At 43.1% G+C, this 23,771-nt stretch overlaps 1 protein-coding gene across 1 annotated transcript; it reads right to left on the reverse strand.

Moving 5' to 3' along the window:
- Nucleotides 1-13,805: 13,805 nt before the first annotated feature.
- Nucleotides 13,806-23,113, reverse strand: LOC132869084 (apoptosis regulator BAX-like). The gene is made up of 5 exons (XM_060902438.1): nucleotides 23,012-23,113; nucleotides 19,977-20,005; nucleotides 14,462-14,597; nucleotides 14,263-14,367; nucleotides 13,806-13,961 (listed from the first exon to the last, which is right to left on the reverse strand). Exons 1-5 carry the CDS (start codon nucleotides 23,111-23,113, stop codon nucleotides 13,806-13,808), a joined length of 528 nt encoding a protein of 175 aa, XP_060758421.1.
- Between the last annotated feature and the right edge of the window lie 658 nt (nucleotides 23,114-23,771).

Genomic DNA, 23,771 nt, shown 5'->3' on the forward strand with positions numbered 1-23,771 from the left:
TCGTTGAGCAGTCTGGGCTGAAGTAAAGGTCTTTTATGCACCGAACACGTTTCGCAGCGAGATATTCCAATGGTGCCTGTATTGATATGTGAAGGTATAGAGTTCACCACTAGTGGGCAGTATGACCCCTGGCCATGACCTGGCAATATAAGCAGTTGTACACGAGAGAGTCTGGCAGTTACCAGTAAACGTTCTGACTGATACCTCGGTGTGTGTCTCGTCATTACATGGTACCAGGATAAAGATATCGAACCGACGGCGACAATGAACTTTATTCGACAACCTGAAGAGTTGAAGTTGACGGGCAATGTCAACGAGAACTGGAAGGCGTTTAAACAAAGTTTTGAACTTTATTCGCTAGCTATCGGTCTTCGAAACGAGGAAAGGAAGATAGCACTACTGCTAACAGTGGCGGGGCGAGCTGCCTTGGATGTGTACAACACATTTGTCTTCACGGAAGAAGAAAGGGACAACTTCGATGTCGTGATGAAGAAATTCGAGGATTATTGCACACCGAGAAAGAATGAAACGTACGAGAGGTATGTGTTCAGGAACAGGCTTCAGAAAGAGTCAGAATCGATTGAACTGTATGTCACAGACCTACGTCTGAAAAGTCAGTCATGCAACTTCGGAACATTGTGTGATTCCATGATAAGGGACCAAATTGTAATCGGGGTCCAAGACAACAAGTTGCGGATGCAATTACTGAAAGAGACTAACTTAACGCTTGAGAAGGCAATACAAATTTGCCAAGCGTCTGAGAGTACAAAGGCACAGCTAAAGACTTTTAGCAGCAAAGACAGCGAGACTGCTGGGGTCGATGCAGTGCAACGCGCGAAGCCGAAAGCAACGTCGCATGCAAGGAAAAGGGATGCAAAACCCAGGCAAGAGAGCGGGAACTGCGAAAGGTGTGGAATGCAACACGCGCCAAAACAGTGTCCAGCCTTCGGGAAGGAATGTCGCAAGTGTGGTGGCAAGAACCACTTCGCAAAGAGCTGCTTCACCAAGAAGAGGGTGCAACTCGTGCAGCACAAGAGCGACAGTGAGGAGGAGCCGTTCTTCGTGGATGCAATCAAGGGTGAGAAGAGTGCTTCGAGCGATGAATGGATTGCGTGCTTGGATGTCAATGGCACGGACGTGTCACTGAAGCTCGACACAGGTGCGCAGGTAAACATCCTGCCAATGAAAGACTTTAAGAGACTGAAAAACAAACCGAAAGTAAGAGACAAAAAGATTAATCTGAGAACATATGATGATAAGCCAATACCCACTAAGGGAGTGTGCAGGGTTACACTGTCAAGCAAAGGTAAAACAGTGAATGCTTTGTTTGTGCTTGTTGATGGAAATAGGCAAGCAATTTTGGGTTTGAAAACATGTGATCAGCTAGGCCTGATTAAGAGAGTGAATGTCATTGATGCAGACAAGGTGACAGCACGAGAAAATACAGAGGCTACTACAAGTAGGCCCAAACACACTGACTGGGTGAAGGAATACAGAGAGGTGTTCAAGGGCATAGGCCGCCTACCAGGCAAACATAAAATTAGGCTTAAAGAAAATACAGAGCCAGTCATACACCCAGCAAGAACAGTGCCAGTAGCTCTTAAAAAGAGGCTGAGGGAAAAATTAGACTCACTGATTGCAGAAGGAGTCGTCAGAAAAATTGAAGAGCCCACTGAATGGGTTAACTCCTTGGTTATTGTAGAGAAGCCAAATGGAGATCTGAGATTGTGCATAGATCCGAAAGATCTAAATAAGGCGATACAGCGTGAGCACTACAGGCTACCAACAAAATCTGACATAACCAGCACAATGAGTGGAGCAAGCTACTTCACAAAACTAGATGCCTCATCTGGATTTTACCAAATAGTGCTTGATGAGGAAAGCTCTAAATTGTGCACATTCAATACGCCATTCGGAAGGCATTGCTTTCTACGATTGCCGTTTGGGATTAGCTCAGCCCCTGAGGTTTTTCATAGAACCGTGCAGCAACTGTTCGATGGAATAGAAGGGGTGGGAGTCTTTATCGACGACGTGGTAGTCTGGGGAAAAACAAAAGCAGAGCATGATGAGAGATTAGCCAGAGTTCTCACACAGGCGCAAAAATCAGGCTTGAAACTGAATAAGAGTAAGTGCCAATTTGGGGTGCAAGAGATTACGTACCTAGGTGAGAAGCTATCTGGGGCAGGCGTGCAACCAGATCCGGAAAAAGTGCGGGCCATAGCAGAACTGCCAGTACCGCAGGATAAAAATGACTTACAGAGAGCCTTAGGGCTAGTGAATTACTTGGGGAAATTTATCCCAAATTTATCAGCTAACACAAGAGCTCTCAGAAGCTTGTTAGAGACCAATACAATGTGGCAGTGGATGGCAGAACATGTCGAAGAATGGGAGTGGCTCAAAAGTAGTCTCACACAGGAGCCAGTGCTAAAATTTTATGATCAGGACAAACCGTTGAAAGTGTCCACTGATGCGTCTAAAGCCGGCCTAGGAGCTGTGCTATTGCAAAAGCACGATACAGAGTGGTATCCAGTCGCATACGCGTCGCGCACCATGACAAGCGCAGAAAGAAATTACGCGCAAATAGAGAAGGAGACTCTAGGCGCAGTGTTTGGGTGTGAGAAGTTTCACGAATATGTGTATAGACGATCAGTAATACTAGAAACCGATCACAAACCACTGATTGCTATCTCACAGAAGCCACTGGGTGATGCACCGCCGCGCATCCAGCGTCTAATGCTAAGACTACAGAAATATGACCTGACATTTGAGTTCACACCAGGCAAGCACCTAGTGGTAGCCGATGCGCTGAGTAGGGCTAGCTTGCACAACACCAATAGCACGACAGAAGAAGCAGTGCAAATCCATGTCGACGCTATTAGGGTACACATGCCAGTGTTAGATGCAAAATGGGCAGAGATAGTGAAAGAAACACAAAAGGATGAGAAACTAAAAAGAGTAATGGAACAGATACATCAACCAGGACAGGTTAAGCTTGACAAGCCTTACCAACACTTTAAAGGTGAACTGTCTGTGTTAGATGGGGTTCTGTTAAAGGGTACAAAGATTGTCATACCTACCTCCATGAGAGCAGAAATGGTCAAATTAGTGCATGAGGGTCATTTGGGTATTGAGAAGTGCAAAAGACGTGCACGTGATGTGTTGTATTGGCCCAGCATGCACAAGGACATTGAGGCATATGTGCAGCGCTGTGAGACCTGCCAGCGCCACAGATATCAGCAGCCAAAGGAGCCTATGAGGCCCCATGACAAGCCTCAAGAGCCGTGGAGAAAAGTGGGCATGGATCTATTCCAGCTCAAGGGCAAGGACTATCTGTTAGTCATGGACTATCATTCAAACTACCCTGAGTTTGTAGGGTTGAGTGACACAACAGCAGAACGGGTGGTGGCACATACAAAGACTATGTTCGCACGCCATGGAATTCCAATGACTGTTGTAAGCGATAACGGACCACAATTCACGAGTCAGTGCTTCAGAGACTTTGCAGACACATATGGGTTCAAACATGTGACCTCAAGCCCTCTGTACCCACAGTCGAATGGGTTAGCAGAGAAAGGAGTGCAAATTGTGAAGCGCATCTTGAAAAAGGCCGCAGACAATGCAGAAGACCGTCATCTGGCGATTCTGAATTACCGAGCATCACCACTGGAGAATGGACTTTCCCCAGCAGAAATGCTCATGAACCGGAAACTCAGAACACGACTTCCATCAGCATCTCATCAGATGGAAAAGAGAGATGTGAGGCGTGATGAGAGGCAAACTGAACTGTACAACAGAACAGCACGGCCTCTGAGACCACTTGCACATGAGGACATCGTGCGAGTGAGATGTGATGGAGAATGGGGACCGCTGGCGAAAGTGGTCAAAGAAACAACTCCCAGATCATACGAAGTCATCACAGAGCACGGCAAAACAATGAGGCGAAACCGACGTCACTTACTGAAAGTGCCTCAGACAAAAATGAGAGTCATGGACAGTGATACGAGTGACATGCCAATTCCAAGCCAGACAGAACAACCAGAAATGGCAGACAATCAGAACATAGAGACAGACAGGAGCGAACAGATTGAGGTGACACAGAGTAGAAGCTCACAAAGACAAATTGTGAGACCAAAGAGATTGATTGAGGAAATGTAATGAAATGCTCTGAGATGAATGTATAAAAGTTGAAAAAAAAGTGTTCCAAACTGTTGAGAATGTATGTTGAGTTGTAAACAGAGAAATTGTTGAAGTTATAATTCAATGTACTAGGTTGACACAGATATATATAAACAGAAGAAATGGATTTTATTTTGTTTAATGAAATTTAAGAAACAGTATGTGTTTAAAAGATATAGGAAGTCAAGCAATGGATTTATTTTGAAATGATGTCAACAGTCTTAAGTTTATAGTTTGGAAATGTCCTTTACTTGAAAAAAAGGGAGATGTATTGATATGTGAAGTTATAGAGTTCACCACTAGTGGGCAGTATGACCCCTGGCCATGACCTGGCAATATAAGCAGTTGTACACGAGAGAGTCTGGCAGTTACCAGTAAACGTTCTGACTGATACCTCGGTGTGTGTCTCGTCATTACAGTGCCTGGCACGTTTTTTTTTCATCTCATCTCATCTCATTATCTCTAGCCGCTTTATCCTTCTACAGGGTCGCAGGCAAGCTGGAGCCTATCCCAGCTGACTACGGGCGAAAGGCGGGGTACACCCTGGACAAGTCGCCAGGTCATCACAGGGCTGACACATAGACACAGACAACCATTCACACTCACATTCACACCTACGGTCAATTTAGAGTCACCAGTTAACCTAACCTGCATGTCTTTGGACTGTGGGGGAAACCGGAGCACCCGGAGGAAACCCACGCGGACACGGGGAGAACATGCAAACTCCGCACAGAAAGGCCCTCGCCGGCCCCGGGGCTCGAACCCAGGACCTTCTTGCTGTGAGGCGACAGCGCTAACCACTACACCACCGTGCCGCCTACGTTTTTTTTTTTTTAATAAAACAAAGTTGCTTTGTTGATCTGTGTTCTCATTAAAATGACAGTTTAGCAGCTCATTCAAGCAACCATGTTGCGAAGAGCTTCCCGGAGGAAAATATAATAAACGCGTTGAAAACAAGAAACAATCTCAGTGCGTCAAGACTGCAGGGAAACGAAACAAGCACTCAGATGTGTTCTCTTTACCAGCGCCGGCGATTGCTATAGGCGACCTAGTGTGCCCAGGGGCGCCAAGGGCGACCAAAACCCCACCAAAAAGGAGGGATGGAGTTATTGAATGGAGATGTTACCAAGTGCATCAGTGGTGTACAGTGTTTTCAACCACTGTGCTGCCGAACTCTAGTACCGCAGAACACTAGTGTGCCGTGAGAGATCACCAAGTGTACCGTGGAAAATTATAGAATGACTGTATATTGTAAATAGTGGCAACAGCGTTTTAGTTTCAGTCAACATTTTCTATTGGTGATGTGCCTTGAGATTTTTTTCATTGAAGAAAGTGCGCCCTGGCTCATGAAAGGTTGAAAACCTTTTTTACAACACCTCTGATGCGGCTGGGGATGTAGAAATACGCGCTCCTTACCTCTGCTGTTACACTACCTGTGACAGTAGCTTCTGCTGAAAGAAGCTTTTCAAAATTAAAACTGCTGAAGACATACTTAAGGTCAACAATGAGTCAAGAACGTCTGAATGGGCTTGCTCTGATGAGCATCAACCAAGAGATCTCAAGAGAAATATCATTTGATGATATTATCGAGGAATTTGCCATTAGGAAGACCAGACGAGTCCCATTGTAATGTTACTTCAATAACAAAGTACCCATAATAGCACTTCTGTTTGAAAATACAGCCCATTGATGTCCTAACAGGGTGCTTAAGTTTGCACAATTTAGAATTGTCGAATTTTTTATTCATTTAATTTGTTAATTCTTCAGAGATGACTTAACTTTTAATAGCAAAAAAGAAACTAAAAATAATTTCTTGTTTATTGTCCATGCACTACACTTTGAACAGGGTGCGGAAGAGTTTTTGCCCATTATATGGAGATATGTATTGAATTTGTGTGGTCATTTTACTTTGTGACACTTTATGTGAATAATGATAACAATAATAACAATAATGAAAAAGATAAAAATGACTTCTTGTTTATTGTCCATGCACCGTACATTGTTTAATAGTAATAGAATAGAGTGATTAGATTAAAGTGTTATTTAGATGTTATTAGAGGGGTTTTTTTCTGGGGGGGGGGGGGCGCCAAATTTCAATCTCGCCTAGGGCAGCCAAAGACCTAGAGCCGGCCCTGGTACATTAGGTTAACTAATCCTTGCTGCTGGTTGCTGCCACTGTGCTCCTGCACAACCAGACGCACGTGACGTGACAGGAGTTATTCACTTCGGAAGATAGGTGGACTAGATGGCTAAGCCATGTCTCAAAAAAGAAATTATCCATCTGGGGAAAGACTCAGTGGGCTTGCACTTATAAGTATCAATAGCAAAGTTGGTCGGGAGATCTCCTATAATGACGTCATTGATGACTTTGCCTCCCGAAAAGCCAGGAAACATAGATTTTGAAGGGAAATGATCAAGCGCTGATGATGACAGGAAAAAGGACAAGTGTTGTCTTTCCGAACAGTGAGTTATTTTAGGCGAGTTTTCATATTTTCTCCTATAAATAGTTTTAAGTGCAACATAATAGGTTGTTGTTGTGTTATTGTTGATGTTATTATGCTGCAAATTTCTCTGTTCATTTTGTGAATTTATTTAAGATTTCTTTTAAGATGTAAGGTTTATTCCAGATTTTAAGCTTTATTTATTTGTTTGTTATTTAATAACGGTTACAAGTACAAGTACTAAGTACTGTTTGTAAAACTGTGTATGTTAGGTTTTGTTTTGCACATTAGTGCAAAATAAACTGGTTAACTTGTTTACATATACAGTGTCTTGTCTACTGATTTGTTGTTTTACTTACAAATATGCCACACATCACTCTGAATATTTTATATTGCAATAGCCACAAGTTGCAGTATAATGTAAACCAACTAAAAACGCAGATTATGGTGGGTGGCTAGACTAACTAGATTAACTGTGTAGCCTAAGAAATAATAAGGCAGCTAGCAGTGTAGTTTTGGTGGTGTGGGGGGCCCCCAAATCAAATTCTGCTTAGGGCCCCTTAAAGGCTTGGGCCGGCCCTGGACTTCCTCACAGGCTATAATTACATCCGGGATATTTCACAATCATAGCAGTCTTTTTCAATAACACCAACTAACTACTGAACTATACAGTGGTGCTTGAAAGTTTGTGAACTCTTTAGAATTTTCTATATTTCTGCATAAATATGACCTAAAACATCATCTGATTTTCATGCAAGTCCTAAAAGTAGATAAAGAGAACCCAGTTAAACAAATGAGACAAAAATATTATACTTGGTAATTTATTTATTGAGGAAAATGATCCAATATTACATATCTGTGAGTGGCAAAAGTATGTGAACCTCTAGGATTAGCAGTTAATTTGAAGGTGAAAATAGAGTCAGGTGTTTTCAATTAATGGGACGACAATCAGGTGTGAGTGGGCACCCTGTTTTATTTAAAGAACAGGGATCTATCAAAGTCTGATCTTCACAACACGTTTGTGGAAGTGTATCATGGCACGAACAAAGGAGATTTCTGAGGACCTCAGAAAAAGCATTGTTGATGCTCATCAGGCTGGAAAAGGTTACAAAACCATCTCTAAAGAGTTTGGACTCCACCAATCCACAGTCAGACAGATTGTGGACAAATGGAGGAAATTCAAGACCATTGTTACCCTCCCCAGGAGTGGTCGACCAACAAAGATCACTCCAAGAGCAGGGCGTGTAATAGTCAGCGAGGTCACAAAGGACCCCAGGGTAACTTCTAAGCAACTGAAGGCCTCTCTCACATTGGCTAATGTTAATGTTCATGAGTCCACCATCAGGAGAACACTGATCAACAATGGTGTGCATGGCAGGGTTGCAAGGAGAAAGCCACTGCTCTCCAAAAAGAACATTGCTGCTTGTCTGCAGTTTGCTAAGGATCACGTGGACAAGCCAGAAGGCTATCGGAAAAATGTTTTGTGGACGGATGAGACCAAAATAGAACTTCTTGGTTTAAATGAGAAGTGTTATGTTTGGAGAAAGGAAAACACTGCATTCCAGCATAAGAACCTTATCCCATCTGTGAAACATGGTGGTGGTAGTATCATGGTTCGGGCCTGTTTTGCTGCATCTGGGCCAGGACGGCTTGCCATCATTGATGGAGCCATGAATTCTGAATTATAGCAGCGAATTCTAAAGGAAAATGTCAGGACATCTGTCCATGAATTGAATCTCAAGAGAAGGTGGGTCATGCAGCAAGACAATGACCCTAAGCACACAAGTCGTTCTACCAAAGAATGGTTAAAGAAGAATAAAGTTAATGTTTTGGAATGGCCAAGTCAAAGTCCTGACCTTAATCCAATCGAAATGTTCTGAAAGGTCCTGAAGTGAGCAGTTCACATGAGGAAACTCACCAACATCCCAGAGTTGAAGCTGTTCTGTACGGAGGAACAGGCTAAAATTCCTCCAAGCCGGTGTGCAGGACTGATCAACAGTTACTGGAAATGTTTAGTTGTAGTTATTGCTGCACAAGGGGGTCACACCAGATACTGAAAGCAAGGGTTCACATACTTTTGCCACTCACAGATATGTAATATTGGATCATTTTCCTCAATAAATAAATGACCAAGTATAATATTTTTGTCTCATTTGTTTAACCGGGTTCTCTTTATCTACTTTTAGGACTTGTGTGAAAATCTGATGATGTTTTAGGTCATATTTATGCAGAAATATAGAAAATTCTAAAGGGTTCACAAACTTTCAAGCACCACTGTAGGGCCAGTGTGTGTGTAGTACTGTACAAAAGGCACATGTAAAGAAATGCTGTAGACCCAAAATGGCTTCACAATAATGAAATGAAATGTTTCAACATTTAAAAAAAATACTATCAACAGTAAGCCGTAAGCCATCAGAAATGAATATAACAAAGTCAATATTTCGTGTGATGCGACCCTTCGCTTTAAAAAAAAAAAATATTCGTCTCAGGTACAATGAGTGCAGTTTTATAAGGAAATGAGCTGTAGGTTTTACTGAGCATCTTTCAAAACCAGACACAGTTCTTCTGGAGACTTTGACTGTCACACTCACTTCTTCATTTTGCACCAAAACCCAGCAGCCTTCATTATCTTTTCTTTTTTAACCTGAAACATGGTCTCTTATGTTTTTTTTTTTTAGCTGGTGCAATGGACGTGGTGTGTTTTTGTTGTGTTTTACGTGCGTTTGTGTTGGGATGTTAGATATGATGGTGGCTGGTGTCTCGTCTTGTGTTGTGCTGTAAGACAAATTGCCTTTTTAAGGACATTAAAGTTTCTAAGTAAGTAAGTGTGTAATATGCTGCTAAGATACAAACTTAGGTTTTTTTAGCACTAACTAGGTTTTACTTTGGGACGTATACTGTACTTTCACTCGCAATAGAAAGATATTTAGAATTTAGATTTCTAACTTAAAATATTAAACATTTCTAAATATAAATATCCATAATTATTATCCATCCAGGACACTTTTTCAATGGAATAACAACATGTGTTCTAATCCCTTCTAGCAGGTTTCATTCATTTGGCTCAATAGCATGCAATATTGTTAGCATATCACTTAACCTACATGTATTATGTCACTCTACCCAATGGAGAATGAGCGTTGAATATGGTTTACGATATTGCATGGTTGTCAAGACAACATGATGTCACACTTTGGAGATGTAAAACTTCCGTGCTAGTGAGCGACTGTGACAATTTGTAAACAAACATGGCAGCTAGGTTTACTTCGGTAAATACGGAAGATTTTGAGAGAATTTTGAAAGAGAAAGGCGCGTTGAACACCCGAAAGGAATGTGTATGTATAATAATAATAATAATAATAATAATAATAATATTGGGGCGGCACGGTGGTGTAGTGGTTAGCGCTGTCGCCTCACAGCAAGAAGGTCCTGGGTTCGAGCCCCGGGGCCGGCGAGGGCCTTTCTGTGTGGAGTTTGCATGTTCTCCCCGTGTCCGCGTGGGTTTCCTCCGGGTGCTCCGGTTTCCCCCACAGTCCAAAGACATGCAGGTTAGGTTAACTGGTGACTCTAAATTGACCGTAGGTGTGAATGTGAGTGTGAATGGTTGTCTGTGTCTATGTGTCAGCCCTGTGATGACCTGGCGACTTGTCCAGGGTGTACCCCGCCTTTCGCCCGTAGTCAGCTGGGATAGGCTCCAGCTTGCCTGCGACCCTGTAGAAGGATAAAGCGGCTAGAGATAATGAGATGAGATGAGATGAGATAATAATATTGGCTGGCTTTTTTCGTGGTATATCAGATATGTTCCATTCAGATACTTGTCTTCGACTCACTCAATATAATGCTAGCTGAATGGAATATATCTGATATACCATGAAAAAAAGCCAGCCAATATTATTTAAATATTAAATATTTTTCGATATTTCACTCAGATGATGTCAGTCCCAGTGTTTTCTCACTGACTAGATGCGCATTGTGAAAACGGCGAACCAGTTCAAAATTAAAATTCTTTTGATTAACTTGTGTATTTTTTTGTGGATGTGTCCATATAATATAAAGAACATTACACGGTGGTGTGAAGATATGAAGTTTATCTTCTCATGTTGAAAATATTTTCCCTCATTCACTTCACTCACTTGTGAATATGTTCACCACTCGAAGATAAACTTCATATCTTCATGCAACCGTGTAACATCCTCTACGTGTTTCATTATATTATCATTTCTATGTTAAAGAGCTATAGCAGTGGGACATAGACAGTTAACAAGATAAGGTGACATGACAGTCGATATTGCATTTAAGTGGACTGTTTTATGAAAGTAAATCTTTTTATTGCAACTTCAAAGTACACCAGATTGACATGAAGCCGTAAAAAATGTCTGGTCTGGCAAATAGGCAAGTGTAAAGTGATCTGTAATGATTTGGATATCAAATTCATGTCATTTAACATAACAGCAAAAGGTATGGGAGTGTCATGTTCTATAAACATTGTAAACATTGTTTCCATCAATGAAGAGTTATAACATCAACGAAACAGACTTCACGTTAAAGGAGAACTGATGGCAAATTTATTATCAAAATTCTATTTATCTCATTTTATTAAATATCAGAATGCATGTTTGATCGCTATTTTGTCGCTGCTATAGCGAGTTCTGAGTGTTTGAAATATGCTCTGTAATATATCAGTCCGTATGTCAAATCAATGGCCATAAATGAGATTCGTTGAGACCTGTGCGAGACATCATAGGACGGAAGTAAAATGTACAGCGGAAATCAAAGTGACCGACATCTGTCAACGTTGTCAAAAGACACGCGCGCCCTCTTTCGAATGCTGATGTGATCAAGCCGGAAGTTTTGTTTGTTTTGATCGCAATCAGGAAAGTTTGAAAAAAAAAAAGTAGGCAGTAATCGTCATTTAAACTCGTTTTTGTGCAATATTTCACTTGGAAAACAGCTTTCAAAATGGCGGCACTGACACCTGGTTGACACTTGATGTTTCGAAGTCTCGCACAAGTCTCATGAAGATCGCACGGATAAGCGACGCCTGCCGTGGGCCAAACGCACTAAATTCAACACGGCTAAAAACTGAATAGGCTGATAAGTATAATATTTAATTGCAATTAGTTGCCAATACAAGTCACGATATAAGGTTACTAAAACCGAAAACGTAATTGAATAACACGTTAATTAAGAAATAACGCAAGTTTAAAAATGACTTCAGTTCCCCTTTAAAACTGTTAAAAATGTTATAATCACATTATCTGTTTTCACCCAAATCAAATCAAATCAAATCATCAAATCAAGTTTATTTGTATAGCACTTTTAACAATAAACATTGTCGCAAAGCAGCTTTACAGAATTTGAACGACTTAAAACATGAGCTAATTTTATCCCTAATCTATCCCCAATGAGCAAGCCTGTGGCGATGGTGGCAAGGAAAAACTCCCTCAGACGACATGAGGAAGAAACCTCAAGAGGAACCAGACTCAAAAGGGAACCCATCCTCATTTGGGCAACAACAGACAGCCTGACTATAATATTAACAGTTTTAACAGGTATAACCCTCAACTGTCCTCATGGGGCCGTCCTTCACAGGAGTGGTGCGATAAAACTCCGACCAGACACAGGGCACCAGGATGGATCAAGCAGGTCCGAGGGGCAGAAGAGGCCAGCATCTCAATCCCAGGATCAACATGTAACTCAGAGGGACAGATTGGGGGGGGGGGGGGGGGGGGAGAGAGAGAGAAAGAAAACATGTTGTTAGGTATGCCCTAAAAATGACAAGTATTAAATCTGTGTGGTAGGCTCGCAGAGACGAGTCTTTACATCAGGCATAACACACAACAATGGCATGTTAATATGGTAAAATATATCATGACCTGCTCTGGCTGGATGCTTGATTGGGTGATGGGAGCACACTCCTCAGCAATGATGGGATGCAGATGGGACCCTTAGGGCTGGCCAAGGCAATTCAGTTACATTTCACCGGGTCTGGGACATGTGACAGAATGTCTGACGGCCGATTCCCTGCAGGCTACGATAGCCAGTCGAGGTCTCCACCCTCTCCACCAAAAGATTTCCTGTTGACTCCATGTAACTCAGAGGGACAGATTTGGGGTGGGGGGGAGGGAAAGAAAACACAGGTGGTTAGGTATGCCCAATGTCACCTGAATAAGTAGGAACAGTATACATATTGCACCGAGTACAAGCAGGGACTCCAGCAACTAACTATGACAGCATAACTAAAAGGAGAGAGCCAGAAGGTAACACAGGCATGAGGGAGCCCCGGGACATAAAGCAGCCAGCCACTACACCATCAACAAACTCGAGTGAGCAAGCGAGTGGGGACTGACAGCATCCATACATCCCAGTTTACCAAAACACTCTATGTCTGAGGACCCTCCAGATCTACTCCTTTACCTCATAAACACCATTAACAAAAGGCTTGACTAAACAGATATGTTTTCAGCCGAGACTTAAATGCTGAGACTGTGTCTGATTCCCGAACATTACTTGGAAGGCTGTTCCATAACAGTGGGGCTTTGTAAGAAAAGGCTCTGCCCCCTGATGTAGCCTTCACTATACGAGGTACCAGCAGATAGCCTGCACCTTTTGATCTAAGTAGGCGTGGCGGGTCATAGAGGAGCAGACGTTCACTCAGGTACTGTGGTGCGAGACCATTTAGTGCTTTAAAGGTCAATAGTAGTATTTTATAATCAATACGAAATTTGATTGGGAGCCAATGCAGTGTGGATAAGACAGGCGTGATGTGGTCATATTTTCTAGTTCTAGTAAGGACTCTTGCTGCTGCATTTTGAACTAACTGGAGCTTGTTTATGCACTTAAACCCAAATGAGGATGGGTTCCCTTTTGAGTCCGGTTCCTCTCGAGGTTTCTTCCTCATGTCGTCTGAGATAGTTTTTCCTCGCCACCGTTGCCACAAGCTTGCTCATTGGGGATAAATTAGGGATAAAATTAGCTCATGTTTAAAGTCATTAAAATTCTGTAAAGCTGCTTTGTGACAATGTCTATTGTTAAAAGCGCTATACAAATAAACTTAACTTGACTTAACATGTTAAAAGCTTCATTTGTAACAGTACAGCTTGTTTGTTCTTTTCCAGCCTGCCTCTGTCTCTCTCTCTCTCTCTCTCTCTCTCTCTCTCTGTCTCTCTCTCGCTCGCTCGCTTGCTCTCAGCTGCTTCTGTTGAGTTTCCAGGCAATGACGCTACCCAGCAGAACCCCACAGACGAAGGCCATGATGAGTGGAGCAGGCAGCCGGATGGCGCAGGAGGAGGAAGCAGAGTTATGCTCAATGGAGAACCGGGTCAGCGCTGAAATGCTGCTGATCTGTAGGAATAATAAAGCAGGGCACAGCAATGAGATTAGATTCCTATATCATGAATTTTTCCAGTTTTGTTTCCTTGTCGCCTCAGTTCTCAGGAGGATGTTCATTAAGACTGTTCTCTGTCCTGCCACCCAGGTGGTGGAAGGATCTTTCTCAGCCTGTTATGTAAATAATGGTTCGACTGATGTTGATTTAGCAGACTTATGTCCAACTGAATGTGACACTTGGATTATTTTAGTCGAAAAGTATCTTTACTCCATTTTTTTAGAGAATGTGTGAGTGCTGTTCTGCTTCTCTTCTTACCCATCCGCCCATGTTGCGAATCCAAGGCAATAGCTTCGTCCTGAAGAAATGCAAACATGAATCCAGTATTTCTGACAACACTGTGGGCGAGTCAGCCAGCACCATCTGCTCAAGAAGGAAAGAACAATGTGATCATGGTGCAAATACACACACTCAGAGAACTACAGCACTATACTTTAGGCTAGTGTATCTTCAGGACCTTTACAGCCAGCCTTCCTACTGTGTAGAACAGCACAGCGATTCTTCCCCAATTGATCTGACCATCGCTGAAGATGCCCTCCACAAGCTTTGGAAAAATCTTCTTATCACCCAGATGTGCTAAACCATCGATCTGGCTGAGGAGTGAACAGACAGCAGAGAAAAAGAGAAAATGATGGGTGTAAACACTGACGTTTTCAACCTGTATGTTATATGCAAGGAATAAAACACTTGGGGGCATGCAGTTACATGAAAATAATCAACAATGGGTTGGTAGGATGATGCAGAGTTACAGAGTTACAATCCGCAAAGTTGATTACTTTCCTATAATAGTGTATCCCAATGTGTTTTATTAGCATTTAGTATAAATACGGAGGGGGGCGGCACGGTGGTGTAGTGGTTAGCGCTGTCGCCTCACAGCAAGAAGGTCCTGGGTTCGAGCCCCGGGGCCGGCGAGGGCCTTTCTGTGCGGAGTTTGCATGTTCTCCCCGTGTCCGCGTGGGTTTCCTCCAGGTGCTCCGGTTTCCCCCACAGTCCAAAGACATGCAGGTTAGGTTAACTGGTGACTCTAAATTGAGCGTAGGTGTGAATGTGAGTGTGAATGGTTGTCTGTGTCTATGTGTCAGCCCTGTGATGACCTGGCGACTTGTCCAGGGTGTACCCCGCCTTTCGCCCGTAGTCAGCTGGGATAGGCTCCAGCTTGCCTGCGACCCTGTAGAAGGATAAAGCGGCTAGAGATAATGAGATGAGATGAGATAAATACGGAGGTGATGACAGAAAATCGTGCGCACTGATTGGTTGAGAAATTCGGACTATTTCTCCATAATCACTTCGAGTGACTCGGCAAAATGGTGGCCGATCACTTCATCACCATAAGCGAGGAAGAATTTCACATTGTGAAAGAAAATGCTGTTCCTAAAAGCACTAAAGATGCTATGAAGTTTGGTCTAAAACTATCCAAAGGAAAGGTGGAGTTGTGATTTATTTTATCTTCTTTGACTTTATCTTGGTTATTATTTACCGATACTCACTGAGCCTTTGGCAAGTAATTCTTAAATATAAGCAGATAAAGAAAATATATAGAGGATATTAGACAGTCGCACAAAGATATGAAGTTTATCTTCGAGTGGTGAAAATATTCACGAGTGAGCAAAGTGAACGAGTGAAAATATTTTCAGCACTAGGAGATAAACTTCATATCTTCGCGCCACTGTGTAATGTATTATATGGACACATCCACAAAATAATATGGACGTTAATCAAAAGGATTTTAATTTTGAACCGGTTCGGCACAGTGGTGTAGTGGTTAGCACTGTCGCCTCACAGCAAGAAGGTTCTGGGTTTGAGCCCAGTGGCTGACAGGGGCCTTTCTCTGTGGAGTTTGCATGTTCTCCCCGTAGGGAGAACCCCGTAGGGTAGGGGTTCATGACCCGTTCATGAATCTAGCACTGTGTGCATACGTGTGTAAATATTGAGAAAACATTGACAACGGACAACTTCTTTTATGGTAAGAGTTTAAATTCTTGCTCTCAATTGGGTTATGGTCTTTTAACAGAAAGTTCCACAAAGATATAAAAAGCCATCGGGTGTACATGCCCCGAACCAGCTATGCTTTGCATTGAGAAAACAGCAATAAAGATTCTCTGTTTGGATCCAAATGAATGAGAGTTTTTCTTTTTCCACCACATTTTGTATATTAAATATATTTACAGGGATTAACTAAAATTAGTGTATACAAAATTTTTTAAAATGTCTTTACTGTTACTTGCCACATTTTCTGAGAATGGCCCACCTCTTCTTTCTTTCTAGTGAGGTGTAAAGTCACCATCATGTATTACTTGTGTGTGAGCATTCAATATTTGGTATTTAAAAAAAAAACACCCAGTGAATAAAGCTTGTTTTGTTGAATAACTCCACAGCAGTGGCGGCTGGTAGTCTTTCAAACAGGGGAGGCTGGTCGGTTACGATATTTCCAGATTTTAAAAGAAAAAACACATCAATTTTGCCCATACTCTTGCCTCTGATCTGGCTGATTGTTGGCAGGGTCACAAACTGTGAAATAACAGGTTCTTTTGGCCCATTAGCCTACTGTCCAATATACATGATGGTGGTGTTGGGGGGGAGGGGTATATTTTAACATTTTATATTTTAAAATTGTGGCATGTTGTTTAAAAATTGATCATTATTGAAAGCAGCTCTTTGTCAGGAACCTCAGCAGTAACAGCAGAGTGTTCTGGAATAGGCACAAGCACTGACCTTGGGGAGCCAAACATAGAGCTGGGTGCCACACATTTCATTCAATGACTCTTTCCCTATATTTTACTTATTTTGACTGAGAAATGTTTTATTAACAATTTTGATAACCCATCACTTTTAATCCAGGTCTGTAGTATGAAATGTTCTCGGCTGTGTTTTTGTTTAAAAATGTTTTCCAAATTGTAGCTGTGTTTAATTCATATCCAGAGAAATATATATTCCAATATAATATACTCAGCATAAACATTTTAAATAGATTCTATATTTTTGGTCCATCCATGACATATTACTAAAGTAGCCTATTTACTGTTGTTGATGTGGGTCACTTGCTGTTAGCCAATTCACTTTCTCGTACCAGGAGAGCTGAAAGGAATGAGTATTATTCCCTACCTTTTTCACCAAGTCAATTTGAGGCGTTGGTCTACCCTGCTCTTTAATTTTAATTTTTTCCTCGAAAGGAAGACTGGCAAATGGCTTCGCCAAAATCAAATCAGCAATGCTTGGCATCCTTGCGCAGCTTTCTTGCTAGCTGACTAGCCCCCTCAAGTTCAAGTTCAGTCACTCAAATGAAATTTCTGGAACTAAGATAGCAAACTTGACAACACTATATTTACACTTTATTTACGATGAAAATATATACAAACTAAAAAAGCTGGTAGAAACCGTATGTAATGAATGAAATTGAAATGTAAGCTGATCTCTTACAATACACCACAGCACTTGCGAATCCGCATGGGACTGAACTGAAATTCACCGCTGCCTGTCTATATTTGAAACGAGCTGTCAATCAAAGAAAATATCCGGCCGCTTTCACCAATCACCAGTCTCCTCGCGGAAAGCTTTGCCATGTCCCTCCCACTGTGAGGCTGGGAGTTCGTGGGAGTCCGTGGGCGGGCGTTTTCGCAGTATTTGTCCAATAATCATCTTGCATTTTGATATTGAAAAGTGCATAGCTCCCAAATGCCATTGAAGTCCACTGAGGCTGGGCTGCATCGCGTTGTCACGAGGGGGAAAAACTCACGCACACATTAGGTGAACTGGCGAAAGTTATAACGGAATGATTTCGCACTGTAGTTGGGTTGAGCACATATATTTCTATGATTCTGGATCTGAAATAGCAATGTTATAAGGTCGGCTATAACATAAGCCTAGCGCAATTCATCCTACACGATGTTCGTCATTTTTAGAGGAGGCTGAGCCTCCCTCGTTGTCTTAGAGCAATTGCCCGTGTGCCACAGTCAACCAGGGATTATTTTTCAATTGAAAAAGTTGTATTTAGGTGTTTTGGAGCTCCATGTGATGTTTGATGCAAATACACTTCTTCCTCAGCAAGTTAAAGCTCTGACTTCTCAATTTGGACACGAGGAGGTGTGGAATTGCTGCGTCTCCTTCCATCACGGGACTCAGTGCACGGACATGTGCAATCAGCTTGTGTTCCTGTACCACGGGGTTGCATGCACCATTCAACTTGTATTGGACAACAGAGAATCTTATAATTCAGACAATTTAAAGCTCATCTCTATCATAAATGGCTCAAAAGTTATTTGGTTTATAGAGCATGTGTGTGTCTGCATTGCACCAATAGAACACTCAGTTTGTTAAAGAAAGGTTAAAGAATAACCCTTATTACCCCCCCCCATATTTTATCTCCAATCTGCCAATTCCCACACCCCATCACACAACTACCATCAACCAGAGGGCGGGGACTAACACGTGCTTCCTCTGAGACATGTGAAGTCAGCCAGCTGCACCTTTTCAAACTGCTACTCATGCTGTGTTCCAAGGCAGAATAACACTCATAAGAAAGTGCAATCTGTACTCAAATTCCTAGACATCTTTTTTTTTATCCATTTCTTGTTAGAAATACTGTGAAGGAATTCTCACGTTAGCTCCTTGGATCACTTACCTTATAGCAGCTATAAACAGTCATCTCCTCACTGGATTTTCCTTATTCTTTCCCGTAAAATTGATAAAGCTAAACTGAACGATGAAGCCGCAGATCTGTACATCTTAAAATCAGAAAAACTAAAGATACAGCTTTAGCGCCGACTGCTTTAAAGCACTGATACTAGAGACTCCATCCATTATCTGTAGTCGCTTATCCTGTGCAGGGTCACAGGCAAGCTGGAGCCTATCCTAGCTGACTATGGGCGAGAGGCAGGGTACTCCCTGGACAAATCGCCAGGACATCACAGGGACTAGAGACTCCTTTCATAATAATAATAATTTCAACTTGTATAGTACGTTTCTCACACCCAAGTTCGCTTTACAATTGGAAATAAAAAAGTCCACCAAAAGAGGGTCAGGATGTGGGCATCACTGCCCACAGTCTCACCAAAAGGTGCATGAAAGTCTATCCCACACCACCTGCACATCCAGCGTGACGCCACCAGGCAACATTACTCAGAACACCACACCATGGTGGAGTTTGCATGTTCTCCCCGTGTCCGCGTGGGGTTCCTCCGGGTGCTCCGGTTTCCCCCACAGTCCAAAGACATGCAGGTTAGGTTAACTGGTGACTCTAAATTGACCGTAGGTGTGAATGTGAGTGTGAATGGTTGTCTGTGTCTATGTGTCAGCCCTGTGATGACCTGGCGACTTGTCCAGGGTGTACCCCGCCTTTCGCCCGTAGTCAGCTGGGATAGGCTCCAGCTTGCTTGCGACCCTGTAGAACAGGATAAAGCGGCTAGAGATAATGAGATGAGAATGAGACCACACCATGGTGTTACACCTGCTCGCTCAAGGCAAGTGCAACATAAAGGGAGACCACACCAAGTAGTACGTTCGATATATCGATATTTATTTAAATAATGAAAGAATGTCAGTAATATGTAAAATAAAAATGTAATGCGTTATGGTCTGTGTACAAATGAGTTTAACCAAACCAAAATGAAGGAGGAAGCTCCCTCTTGCCTTCTTGGGAGACCTTTTATAGGCCAAGCCCCCATTATCTACAATCCTCCACACCTGGACCAGTCACCTGTTGATTACACATTAAGCAACACACGGACCAGGGTGGAGCTAAAGACACCCCAAAACAGACAAGGTCGTGACACCCCCCTCCTTAAAACAGAGACACACCTCAGTGAGTCTCTGCACAATTTAACTGAACAAAAAACTAAATATCCATATACAGAACATATACAACAGGGCACAGTGAAAACACCACAAAAACTTAAATCAGTCATACTACAGTGACTGTGAAATACCCATCCACTTTCCACTGTCCTGCATCTCCCCATCCCAACCAATCAGCACACCTTGGCGCCAGGCAGCAATTTAAGACAGGCTGAAATAAGAGAAACACAGAACACACTGGATTATGACAGAGCAATCACACATCACAAGGGGATCGCGACAAAGCGTCAGCCATGATGTTCTCCACCCCCCTAATATGACGGCTATCCAAATTATACGGCTGTAGAAACAAAGCCCAACGCATAAGGCTCTGGTTGGGATTCTGCAATGAATGAAGGAACGTTAGCGGGTTGTGGTCAGAATAAACCACCACGGGCCGTACTCCTCCCCCCACATAAACGTCGAAATGTTGCAATGCCCAAACCAAAGCTAACGCTTCCTTTTCTATAACCGAATAATTTACTTGATGCTTATTGAATTTTCTGGAAAAGTAACAAACTGGACGACAAACACCACTGTCGTCAGACTGTAACAAAACCGTTCCCGCGCCCACTTGACTTGCATCCACTTGCAACTCGAAAGGCATATCAAGCCGGGGGGCAGCAAGAACAGGTGCGGTGCTCAAGAGCAACTTCGAATTCTCAAATGCAGACTGACATTCCGATGTCCACTCAAACTTAACCTCTTTCCTAGGCAGTGCAGTCAACAGAGCAATGATAGTGAAAAAGTTCAAACAAAAACTGCGGTAATAACCCACCATCCCCAAAAACCTCATAAACTCTTTCTTTGTGGTAGGTGGGGGAAATTCATCAATTGCCTGCATCTTGGCTCTAACCGGACAAACCTGCCCTTGTCCGATGACCTTACCAAGGTACACCACAGTAGCCTGGGCAAACTCGCATTTCGCGAGATTCACTATAAGTTTTGCTTCACGTAAACGAACAAAAAATGCACGGATGTGGGACAGATGTTCCTCCCAAGTGTTACTATAAATTACTGCATCGTCAGGATATACTGCGCAACCTTCTAACCCAGCAATAACATGATTCATTAACCGCTGAAAAGTGGAAGGAGCGTTGCGCAAACCAAAACTCATGACGTTATAGGAGTATAAACCTGACGGTGTAATAAACGCAGAAATTTCTTGTGCTCACGATGTCAGTGGGACTTGATAGTACCCTTTTAATAGATTGAACTTGCTGACAAAGCGTGCCGAACCCACCCGATCAATACAGTCTTCCATCCGTGGAAGAGAGAACGAGTCGGGCTTTGTCACCTTATTCACCTTACGATAGTCGGTGCAAAACCGAAAAGTGTTATCCGGCTTGGCTACCAACAAACAAGGTGAGGACCAGCTAGAATAAGAAGGCTTAGCCAAACCATGATCCAACAAATAGCGCACCTCTGCTTCTAAATGTTTCTCTTTCTCGGGTGGAATTCTGTAAAAACGTTGACGAATGGGTTGTACATCCTCAACCACAATGTCGTGTTGAGTTACATTTGTGCAACTAGGAACATCAGAAAACAAGACATCAAACTGAAGAATTAAAGACTTCAAATGGCTTTGCTGTCCAAGAGAAAGGTGACCGAACAACCTATCCAAATTGGACAACAACTCAGAATTTCTAAGACGAGATTGCAGCACCGCACCAGAAGAGAATGCATCCTCAGGGTCTGCAATCACATCAGAACTCGCACTCAATGTGCTCGCCGTAGACAGTCCGACAGACTTGGCGCTCTCACCGCTCAAGCCTGTCTGCACAGCGGGAGCATAATATGGCTTTAACAAATTAATGTGGCACAACTGGGTAGATCTTTTGCGATCAGGAGTAGACAATAAATAATCCAAATCAGTTACCTGATGCACAACAACATACGGACCAGAGAACTTAGCACAAAAAGGCGAACCGGGCACTGGAAGCAAAGCCAGGACCTGGTCCCCAACATTAAACCCACGCTCCACAGCGCGACGGTCATACAGCCGCTTCATTTTCCTTTGTGCTCTAGACAGCTTTTCTTTGGACAACTTCCACGCAAGAAGTTGTTTCCGTCTAAACCCATGCACGAAATCAATTAGGTTCTGAGGTGGTTGCACTGGTTCCAACTCATGTTTTAACACAGAGAGAGGGCCCCGAACCCTGTGTGCAAATACCAGGTCATTGGGACTGAATCCCATACTTTCCTGTATTACTTCGCGTGCAGCTAGTAAAAGCCAGGGAAGACCCTCCTCCCAATCCTTATTCAACTCAACGCAGTAAGCACGCAGTAAAGATTTTAATGTACAATGGAACCGTTCAAGAGCACCTTGGCTCTGTGCATGGTATGTGCTGCTTACGCGATGTGTTACATGAAGCTGATTCAAAACTTCCTTAAACAGGCCTGAAGTGAAATTACTTCCCCGGTCACTCTGCACAACCTTCGGTATTCCAAATATCGACATGAACTGAGACAATGCTTTCATGACCGAACGAGTGGTAATTGTGCGTAATGGATAAGCAGCTGGATACCGTGTGGCCTGACACATGATGGTCAACAAGTATGCACATCCCGACTTTGAGGGTGGCAATGGACCTACACAATCAACAATAAGATGCTCAAAGGGCTGCCCAACAACAGAAATTGGATGTAACGGCGCAGGCTTTATTGTCTGATTAGGTTTACCCGTTAACTGGCACACACAACATGTTCTCACATACTCAGCCACACTCCATTTAATTCTTGGCCAATAAAAGTGCCGCAACAGCCTCTGATAAGTCTTGCGGACACCAAAGTGCCCCGCGACATCACCATGAGCTGTCTGCAACACCAAATCACGGTATTTCACCAGAACCACAATTTGCAACACAGGCTCATCACCCACGGCAGACCATTTACGCACTAATATCCTGTCAATGACAAAATAACCACTCTCACTAGAATCCATGTCATCAACAGATAAAGCACTCCTCAGCACATCTTCCAACTCATCATCCCCTTGCTGCGCTACAATCAGGTCATCTCATGACAACACTGATGACAACAGAGGCAAAGTAGGCACTGGACTGGACTTTACGCCTTGCCTGCGACTCTGCGCACGAGTTACAGCACAGGCACAAAACACATCAGGAAACTGCTCACCGCAGTCATCAGGGACACAAGGTGATGGCACCACGCTTACCACAGGTGACGGCGAGGACTCAGCCCACACACGTCCACCTGCCAGGTTGTTACCCAGAATTACATCAACCCCCTCTACCGGCAACTTGGGCCGAACAGCCATCGTAACCTCCCCTTTAACCAAATCTGAATCCAAACTGAACTTATGCAATGGAACTGAAAAAGTTTGCATTCCTATCCCCCTAATAAGAACGCAACTTCCCGTGTCGGACTGTTCATTAAATGGAAGTATGTGCTGTCGAATAAATGACTCAAATGCCCCTGTGTCGCGCAATATCCTTACAGGCACCTTCTCCAGGCTACCCAACAACGACACAGAACCTGTAGAAATAAACGGCCCATAGCTTTCACTATGGCCTGTGGCTGTTATCGCCACTTCAGACTTGTCAGAGCTCTCACCACCTGACAAACTCCCTGAAGCACTACACACAGCAGTTACTACATCTTCAAACTTCATACCGCTCGCACCCTCCACTGGCGTATCTACGCCCTTGGAGGAGGCAGCACACAAATTTAGCAGGAGTATTTCTACCTTTACCCCGTCCCTGCAACACGGGACATTCCTTCTTCCAATGACCCCGCTCATTACAATAACGACACCGGTCATTCCCCGTTACACTGGGATAGGCAGACTGTCTCGGACCAGCCGGACGATTATAACGAGAATCACGACTGCCCAAAGACATACCACTAACATTACCTTTATGAGTCAGAACGAACTCATCTGCCAACACAGCAGCTTCAGCGGCAGTTTTAGCTTT

The sequence above is a fragment of the Neoarius graeffei genome, chromosome 20, assembly GCF_027579695.1.
Source record: "Neoarius graeffei isolate fNeoGra1 chromosome 20, fNeoGra1.pri, whole genome shotgun sequence".
NCBI lineage: Eukaryota > Metazoa > Chordata > Actinopteri > Siluriformes > Ariidae > Neoarius > Neoarius graeffei.